Source organism: Poromitra crassiceps (assembly GCF_964638095.1).
Source record: "Poromitra crassiceps genome assembly, chromosome: 11".
In the NCBI taxonomy this organism is placed as follows: domain Eukaryota; kingdom Metazoa; phylum Chordata; class Actinopteri; order Beryciformes; family Melamphaidae; genus Poromitra; species Poromitra crassiceps.
The window spans coordinates 35,565,131-35,575,075 of NC_139643.1; the positions used below are offsets into that span (position 1 = coordinate 35,565,131).

Here is a 9,945-nt window from a genome sequence, read left to right on the forward strand (position 1 = left end):
TTCCATTATTGTACATGATAACTGCAGTGTATCTACGTGTGTTAGATTGCTCTCTCTCTCTCTCTCTCTCTCAGTACTGTGTGTGGACAGATGGTCTGAACGCCCTGCTGGGTAAGGAGATGACCAGCGACTACACCAAATCTGACATGGACACCCTGCTCTCCATGGAGATGAAGCTCCGCCTCTTGGATCTAGAGAACATCCAGATTCCCGAGGCTCCGCCCCCGATTCCCAAAGAACCTAGCAACTATGACTTTGTTTACGACTGTAACTAAGCAACCAACCCACAAAACCCAAAACCTACCCACCACCTACTGTACTCACTGGACCAACTCCCTTTCTTAAATACTGGAACCTAATGAGTAATGAATGAAAGCGTATTGTAAGATGAACTGTGATTGGAAGGAAAGGATCTATGGAACTATTTTCTCCTTTTAGAGGAAATGGTGCAAACGGTGCATATTAATAGGCTCGCTGCACTCGAGGGCCCCGGGGCGATGCAGTACTTTGCCGAGTCATGGCGTTGCTGTGGAGAGAGAGACCTGGAAGTCTTCGTTTTGGCCCGGTGGCGCTCGTCCTGCGTCTTCTTCCTCGCTCTCGTTCTGTGTCTGATGTTGCCAACTCAATACTCGCTCACGTCTTGACTGAAGCACCTGCTGTCATTTTGCTTGAAGATTGTTGTCGAGAAATTTGATTTGATTCAGCTTTCTGCTTGTCTTATTTTTTGTTTGTACACACGTTTTTTGTTTGTTCGTTTTCTTTTTTCTTTCTTTTTTTCTCTTTCTTATTTTTCCTCAGGCTGTTTTGGGAAGGAGGGGCCAGGGATCAGGATGGGTGATTTGTTAGTGGCTGTGTAGTTTTGGAGCAGGGAGGGACAGGGTTGCCATTTTGCGGTTTGTCATCAACAGTATTTCTTGTCACATTCCCACTTATTTGCGGCAGCTATGTGCCTCTCCAGAGGCTGGAAGCAAGGTTCAAGTGAATCTAAAAGTGTAAGTAGGCCTGTGTCCGCTCTGTCCATGCTTCACATATACTGAAGACTGTTACAACAAGTGAGTCAATCTTGAAAAGCCAGGCACTGTAATACAGTGACATGCCTCTCTTTTAAATATCCTAATGTTAATTAATTCCCCCACTCCTGTGTACAGCATATTGTACACATATACACATGGCTTTGCCAAAAACACAACTGTAAAAACACACACACACACACACACACACACACACTCCCCCTCCACACTGTCCCTATTGGATTCTCTCATTGTATTGACTGCTGTACACAACATTCCGAAGCAATATTTGAGATTTTTGTTTTCTTTTCTTTATCATTTGTAAGATGGGCATAATTTAGTGTTTTAAAATTGTGAAACTGCCAAGTAGTCGGTATTATAAAGAGGGTGTTCATGTTTTGGTCAAGGGAAGTTGTCTTTTTTTGTGTTCAGGACTATATGGCCACAAAATTGGAAAGTTTATGTATTTTAATTTAAAACAGATCATGGTTGTTATTTCTAGTATGATTTATATATTTTCTCCTTCCTATTTAATACCTGCAGATGTTCCTCTTTAGGTTATTTCAAAGCCCCTCAAACTGCTGTTTACATTAAAGATTTAAGGACCGTACCACTTTTTGCTGTTTCTCTCTTCTATCATTACATGCACTTTAAGGACCATACCAGTATTTTGGCCATCCAGGTCCAAGTTGAAACCTCAGGCCAGGACCGGATTATCCAACCAACCACAGGGCCCCCACCTCTGGGTATGCACAAAAATACAACCGTAAACCTTTTACAGGGTCAAAGAAACTCAGATTTATCTATTAAAAACTGCCATTCCTTCTATCTAGAGCTCGTGATTCAATTTGAGCGTTATTTGTGCTTTTCCCTAGGTGGTGGGGCATCCTAACCTGACACTACCAGATGGGGGGCGGTATTGTTTTCACAAACCGCAATACTGCCGTGAACACAATATCGCCCCTGTCTGGCAGCGTCAGGTAAGGGGCATCCCTTTGTTTCCATTTGGATTGCAGGTTGTGGCTTTAAGGAGGCGAGGTGATTGGTGGTGAGAATGAAGGACCAAAAAATAATAAATGTTGAAATGTATTGAAAAGGTTTGACTGTAACTAACCCCCCCGCCCCACCCCACCCCACTGATTAGAAGTATGCATCTTAGCTGGTTGATACTAACTGCACTGCTCATAAAGAAAAGAGAGACCTAGGGGCCGTGTCCACAGAAAGCGTTTTTATTATTAGGCTATATTATTATGGCGGAGCAGTTTGGATATCAAAAATATGAATGCCAGAGCGCTCTTCCTTGATTTTGATTGGTCGGTCGAAAAAAGTGACATTGAATACTGTCTGTTGTTCTGTTTTCTACTTGAGGTGCCCAGAGCACTGGCAACTCAAAAAAACACTTTCTGTGGACACAGCCCCTTACAGGGAATTCTTCACACAAATATTGGTAGACATTGTTGGGGGGAAAAAAGACTACTTGGGCAGCTTCACTCTATTATTTTTTTATTGATTTTCTGAGCTCAACTACACAATTTCTCTTAATTTCTCTGAGTTGTTTGTCGCTTTCGTCCAGGTGCAGCTGGAGAGGCTGGAGGCATGGTGGCATATTTATGTCTAAGGTTGCTGTTCAAGACATCATTTAGGCCTATATCACACACAGAACCATGTGACATCCAATTGCAAATACATTTGGACTTATTTTACATCCATTTGTCTTGAGAGAAGTTTGACTTGTAAATGCATGCATCTACAAGCTACTTCGCCTCACCATTCAAACTGATTATGACATGAATGTGGCTATACTACCAATCCATTGATGACATAATGTGATTTTGATAGTGAATGTCCCGTCAACAAATTGAATAAGATTGAAAATGAGATCCATTTTGTTTTGTATTGCCCACATTATCATGATTTAAGAAAGACTGTTTAATAAAGTGGTTCAGACCTCTGTTTGGGATTTCCACTACCAACATTATATATTTAGATACTCTGAGCTGAGCACTCAATAGGCTTCTATATGGACTATCTATTCAACACTACGGCCGGGACACACATCTTGCGTCTACCTACCTAGTGCGTGTGCGTGGCGTGATGGCTGCGGCTGGCACGCCCGCGGCATCCACACAGGCAGCGTGGCTGCTGCGTGCAGCTGCTGCGCTGCTGTCTGTCTGCCAACTCTCTTCCTATCCACCTTATTTTTGAATGCCCCACTGTAAAAAATAATTGTGCGTACAAGGTCCGGTTTAACGTGACTATTGCTGCAGCTTGCCATTTCCTAATGTATTCTACTTGATTTGAAAAGATGGCTGCCTACACTTAGTCTCTTGTACCCTGGCTGAATTGAACATAACTTGGTCAATAAGTATGTAACATACAAAATAAAACAACCCGTAATATCTTAATTTTATGTAGAATGCAGAGGACATGCAACTGTTTAGTTAAACTTGCATTCCAGGAATATTGTGCTCTTAAGATGACGTTAGTGGCTCGAGTCTGTTTCGTCCTGAAACCCACACGCTTTGCGGTGGTGGTTTTAGCGTAACCTATGTGCGATTCGAAATAACGCATCCGAGCTAGAAAACGTTATGAATATAGCCACGTTATAAACAACAAACTAACGCCGGTGATCCGTATGGAAACAGTGTTACTCGGAATGGTTAATATTAGCCACAGCAGGCGATTACCCATGAATGCACTGCGCTCTTAAAGGGATATTTATCGACGAGATTTTTGCCAAGCTGGACCTGATTAGTGATTTGCTCCGTTCGCCCAGACGGGTGTCAAGCTGTAAGCAACATGGCTGGGAGGATCACACCGGAAGAAGCACCCATCAGCAGATCAGGCAAAAATGGCCGCCAAAAATAAGGTGGATAGAATTTACCTTTTATTAAATTAGCTATAAACAATACAATGATGATTTTAACTGAAGATCGCTTGGGCTCACTTCATAATTGAGGCATTATTGATTTGTGTGTGTGTGTGTGTGTGTGTGTGGGGAGGGCCGGAGGGGAGGAACGAAGCCATGTTGTAGCCTATGTACTGTATGTGGTTTTCAGAGGGCAGGAGAACTGCAGCTGTGAGCTCATCCCTCTCAAATCAAAACGAGCCTTGATTGGCTGTGGCTGCCCCTGTAAAATATAATTTTAATGTCTATTTGTGTAGAGACACACGCGCGCGGTAAGCAGAAAAAATAGGCGTCGCTTCTATTCTCTAGATGACGCGCGTCTCACGCCTCGCAAGACACGCGCCTGAGATGTGCATCTCATGCCGGTGGTGTGGCTGCTGTAACCTGTTAACATGGGCGCCGAAATGAAAATCAACATGCCACGCAGACGCACAGCAGACGCAAGATGTGTGTCCCGGCCGTGAACAGAAAGATAGTGTGTTCACAGCAGTACACGTGAAACACAATAACTTGACTAAAGAAAACACAACCACCTGACCTGTTGACATTAACAATAATAGTATGACACAATAGTCACAGCACGACAGCAGTACACAAAAGCTGTGTCCAGCCCATATACATTTACATACAAGATATTAAAATCCATAACCCGACACAAAGCCAGTCCACCTCTTGATTGTGCTGTTTAGTCAACATGTTCACTTGCACCTCTAGTGAACTGACCGTTGCTTTCACATTTAGTCCAAAGAGGCAGTTGTTCAACATCCTCCTGTGTAGCTGATCCTCACTGCTGTTCAACATCCTCCTGTGTAGCTGATCCTCACTGCTCTCCTGTATGGCAGCACAGACGGTGTTGATGTGCACAAAGCAAGGCCACTGAAGGTGCTCCTCACACACTGCTCATGGATTAGCATTTTATAATGTGCGTTTCCTCCATTTTGAAGGTGACCCCATACACGACCCTTAGGAATTATAAGGTTTAATCTGACATTAAGCTCAAAAACGTGCTCTTGATACTGTCTATCTTCACTCAGAATTGAAGGTCTTTTGAAAATGTTAAAGCGGGCACAAAATGCTAAGTGAAAAGGTATATTAGCTTTGCTTCATGGACTGCCAAAACCTTCATGCTCCATATCTCAATGCTACACTGAATGGAGATGAAGCATTAGAGTATAATTCTGAGCTCAGTATATTTTTGACACAAAAGCTGTCATCTTTCTTTCGCTGTAATCTTCCTTTTGTGTGTGTGTGTGTGTGTGTGTGCGTGTGTGCGTGTGTGCGTGTCTGTGTCTGTGTGTGTGAGACGTGTGTGTTTGCCTGCATTATAAGCTCCAAGGCCTTGGTTTCGGTACCTGAGTTTTCCCATTACATGCCTGGCTGTGTCAAGGGATATTTCTTTCCCAACACACAGGTCATAGCAGTCTGCTCTCCCTGTGTAGGCCTGCTCCTCGCTGTGTGTGAGGATTCTCACACATTCACTGCTTGACGGCTTTATCTACCACTCAGCCTAGGAAGCTCCACTGGGTACAGACAGTCTTTAGGCAAATACTGTTCATTCACTAATGGATACTGATTCCCCGGAGCTCGTTAGAAATGGTTTGGTATTCAAGTCAGCATCTGACAACATCTGTTTCGTACTCTCTTGAGCAAAAAAAAAAAAAAAGCTTGCACACACACACACACACACACACACACACACACACACACACACACACACACACACACACCTGCCTACAACCCTTTAATTCACCCCAACCTATCTCTTGCTCACACACACACTCTCTCTCACTCACACACTCTCACACTGCTCGCAGCTATTTGAGCAGTCACACCTAAATGACTCTGTTCCTGGGAGGGGTAGCTGCTGTGTCGTGGGCCGAGCAGAGCCAGTCTGTTAAGTGGATTACTGACTGGAGCTGATGGCCCTGATGAAACTCTATTAGACGTGTGTTAGCAGCAGCAGGGAGAGATGAGACAGAACAATGGAGGAGGAAAAAGAAAGAGGTAGCCGGAGGGGGGGGGGTGCTGGATGGCAATAACCTGACGCTGCCAGGTGGGGGCGGTATTGAAAACAATACCCCCCCATCTGGCAGCATCAGGTTAGGATGGCAAGGGGTTGGCCGGAAAGAGAAGGAATGGGTGAAAAGAGAGGACAGAAATATAAATATTCTGTGATGATCTAATGAGGCCTGCTGCAGGTTAGGGTGATGGGCGGTCCACTGGTGTGAAATCGAGATCCCCTGAATCCACTGACAGGCGGTTTTAACTTGACATCAACAAAACATTCTAAACTGATCCCCAGCTCACTTCCTGTTGCAGTGTTTGCTAGTACAAAACAACATCAAACCAGAGCACGACTGACAATTCCGTGACAACCATCTATAATAAAATGCAGGTTCAATCCCTGATATCCACCAGAATGCCTGTCTGGAACGGACTTGACTATGAGTAGGGAAAACATGTCAGTGGAAGCCACTAGTTCTGATGTAGATGGAAAGAAGCGTCAGGTTTGCTTGTGTGGCTGGCAGAAGGTAACAACTTTGAGGGGCCTTAGAATCCATCAAGGCAGGAAGAGGTGCTTGGTAGAGGGAACACAGGGACCCCGCATTGATAATTATTTCTTAAGAAGTTTATCAAGTCAGTCGGGTGAAGTCCAGCGACAGGAAGTAACCCACAGCTCGCAGGACATCAGCACCCCTGATGTTGAGGCAGGTCCTAGCACCGAGGAAAGCAGAGAGGCCAGCCAGCCAAAAAGGGAGAAGATTAGCGGTCAGAAGCCTAGAGTTAAGTGGCCAGGTGCAGCGGAAAGTAGGAAGTGGGAAGATATCAATAGTGATTTGGTTAGGATGTTAGAGAAGCTTAAAGGAACTGCTGAGAGTAAGTTGGAGAAAATGGGAGATTGTATTTATGATTATGGTAAGGAAAGGTTTGGCGTCTTTGAGAAAAGGAAGAAACTAGAGGGTGAGGTAGTTAAATCTAGGCGCCAACAAGAGATAGATAGACTTATCCAGGAGAGAAGACAGCTTAAGAGGCAGTGGAGGAAAGCTACAGAGGTTGAGAAGGAAGGCATTGATTGCTTGCAGTCAGATGTGAGGGATCGGTTGGCAGTTTTAAGAAGAGCAGAGAGCATTAGGAAAAATAGGAAAAAGAAAGAGCGAGCTAGAATAGCATTCTATAAGGATCCATTTAGATTTGTGAAGTCATTGTTTAGTAAGGAAAAGAATGGTAGCCTTATGGTACCTAAGCAGAAGCTTGAGGAATATTTGGAGGAGGTTCACAAAGATAGGGAAAGGTTTAGAGAGATGACAGTCCCAGCTGATATTCCACCTATTGGTGAAATAGAGAGCCAGTGTGATGATAGCCCACCAAGGTGGAAAGAAGTTCAAGAAGTAGTGAGACGTGCAAGGGCCTCTTCAGCCCCGGGTCCTAATGGAGTCCCCTACCGGCTGTATAAGAGTGCTCCAGATGTGTTGCAGTTTCTATGGAAGCTGATGAAGGTAGTCTGGAAGAAGCAGGTTATTCCTAAGGCATGGCGTAGAGCAGGGGGAATCTTCATTCCTAAAGAAAGGGACTCGTTAGAGATAAGTCAGTTTAGACCTATCAGTCTACTTAATGTTGAAGGGAAGGTTTTCTTTAGTGTTGTGGCACAGAGGCTGTCTAGTTATCTAGAAAAGAATAGGCTAATAGATACTTCGGTGCAAAAGGCTGGAATTCCCGGCTTCTCCGGGTGCTTAGAGCACACCAGCATGATCTGGCACCAAATCCAGTCAGCTAGGCGTGAGAAGAGAGACCTGCATGTAGTATTCTTGGACCTGGCTAATGCTTTCGGGTCAGTGCCGCATAGTCTGTTATGGGAGGCCTTTGATTTCTTTAGAGTGCCAGGTAGTATAAAGAGCTTAGTTAAAGCCTACTTCTTAGATATTCAACTCTGCTTTACCACAGCAGAGTACACTACAGCTTGGCAGCAGCTGGAGATAGGCATTATGGCAGGGTGTACAATTTCCCCATTAGCTTTTACCATGGCAATGGAGATCATTATTAGGGCTTCAAAATGGGTAGTGGGTGGAGAAAGGCTGCAGGGAGGGCTGCGGCTCCCTCCAATTAGGGCATACATGGATGACATGACGACTATGACGTCAACCGCTCCATGTACTAGCAGATTGTTGGATAAGTTAAATAGTAATCTGCAGTGGGCTAGAATGAAAGTGAAGCCAAGTAAGTCCAGGAGTATTTCAATCATTAAAGGGAGGGTAGTAGGTAAGAAGTTTGTTATAAATGATGAGGTGGTGCCTACAGTGTTAGAGAAACCAGTCAAGAGTTTGGGAAGATGGTATGATGCAAGTCTCAGTGATAAGGGACAGTTTGAGGAGGTGAGGCAGGAAATGATTCAAGGTATTTCAAGTATAGACAAGTCAGGGCTCCCAGGAAAGTTAAAGTTGTGGTGTTTGCAGTTTGGATTGTTGCCTCGGTTGATGTGGCCACTGACAGTGTATGAGGTTCCCCTTTCAAAGGTAGAAAAGCTAGAAAGGATGATTAACTCATTCATTAGAAAATGGCTCGGAGTCCCACGCTGCCTAAGCAGTGTAGCCTTATATGGGAAAGGCATATTGGAATTGCCATTATCTAGCCTGACAGAGGAGTTCAAGTGTGCTAAGGTTAGACTGGAAATGACTCTGACTCAGTCAAAGGATCCAGTGGTTAGGAGTGTAGCGCCCACAGTTAAAACAGGGAGGAAGTGGAACCCAAAGGAGGCAGTACAGCAAGCACAGTCAGCTCTTAGACACAGGGATATCATAGGTCAGGTGCAGCATGGGCGTGGAGGCTTAGGGTTGTGCATAGGGAAACCTGTGTGGAACAAGGCATCAGTAATAGAAAAGAGGAAGATGGTAGTTGAAGAAGTACATAGGCAAGAGGAGGCAGTAAGATGTACTAAGGCAGTGTCGCAGGCAAAGCAAGGACAGTGGGTGAACTGGGAGAGTGTAGAGAAGAGAAAGTTGAAGTGGAGAGAGTTGTGGAGCATGGAGGCCAGCAGAATTAGATTTATTCTAGGGGCTACTTATGATGTGCTGCCATCTCCCCAGAACTTAAATCAGTGGTTGGGCGAGGATGGTGCCTGCCCGTTGTGTTCTAGTGTATGTACATTGAGGCATATACTGTCAGGGTGTAAGGTCAGTCTCTCCCAGGGGCGATACACCTGGCGTCACAACCAGGTGTTGAAATGTTTGGCAGCTGCAGTTGAGGAAAAGCGGCTAGAAGTAAATTCTCTAGTTGCTAGCAAAGAGAATAGACAGATCAAATTTGTACGTGAGGGAGAAAAGATTAGACCAATTAAGGTCAGGCACAAGTTAGGGCAGCTAAGTGTAGGTGGAGCCTGGGAAATGAGGGTTGACTTGAATGAACAGCTAGTCATCCCAGCATATATAGTTAGCACCCGGCTACGTCCGGACTTGTTACTGTGGTCTGAGGTAGAGAAGAGAGTTTATTTTATCGAACTCACAGTCCCGTGGGAAGATCGAGTTGAGGAGGCTTATGAGCGCAAGAAAGCTAGGTATGCTGAAATGGCAGCAGAGGCAGAGCAGCGAGGTTGGAGGGCTCGAGTGCGGCCTGTAGAGGTGGGCTGCCGTGGTTTTGTGGCAAAGTCCGTTATTGCCTTACTAACTGAGTTGGGCATTCGGGGACGGAGCCTGAAACTTGCGGTTAGCAACATGTCTCAGGCAGCAGAACGAGCAAGTGAATGGCTGTGGATAAGGAGGAAACATGCTAGCTGGGGAGCTCGCTAAGGTCAGATTGATTGTTTGTTGTTGGTCATGATTAACGGTCCGCATCAACAGGGCTGAATCATTGACAGTGGTGGTGTAGTTAGGGATTGTTTGTTGTTGGTCATGATTAACGGTCCGCATCAACAGGGCTGAATCATTGATGGTGGTGGTGTAGTTAGGGATTGTTTGTTGGTCATGATTAACGGTCCGCATCAACAGGGCTGAATCATTGACAGTGGTGGTGTAGTTAGGGATTGTTTGTTGGTGG

The 9,945-nt window shown here is 45.0% G+C and overlaps 1 protein-coding gene across 4 annotated transcripts in view; it reads left to right on the plus strand.

The window, feature by feature from the left end:
- elmo1 (engulfment and cell motility 1 (ced-12 homolog, C. elegans)) overlaps nt 1-2,911 on the plus strand; it is a 141,422-nt gene extending 138,511 nt beyond the window's left edge. For 3 of the 4 annotated variants that reach the window (XM_083645613.1, XM_083645614.1, XM_083645615.1), the window contains exon 23: nt 75-2,911. In XM_083645613.1, the coding sequence (XP_083501739.1) occupies nt 75-275 (201 nt within the window). In that variant the 3' untranslated portion in view covers nt 276-2,911. The remainder of the gene's footprint in view (nt 1-74) is intronic. The other variant, XM_083645616.1, reaches the window with a different exon arrangement.
- The last annotated feature ends 7,034 nt before the right edge of the window (nt 2,912-9,945 follow it).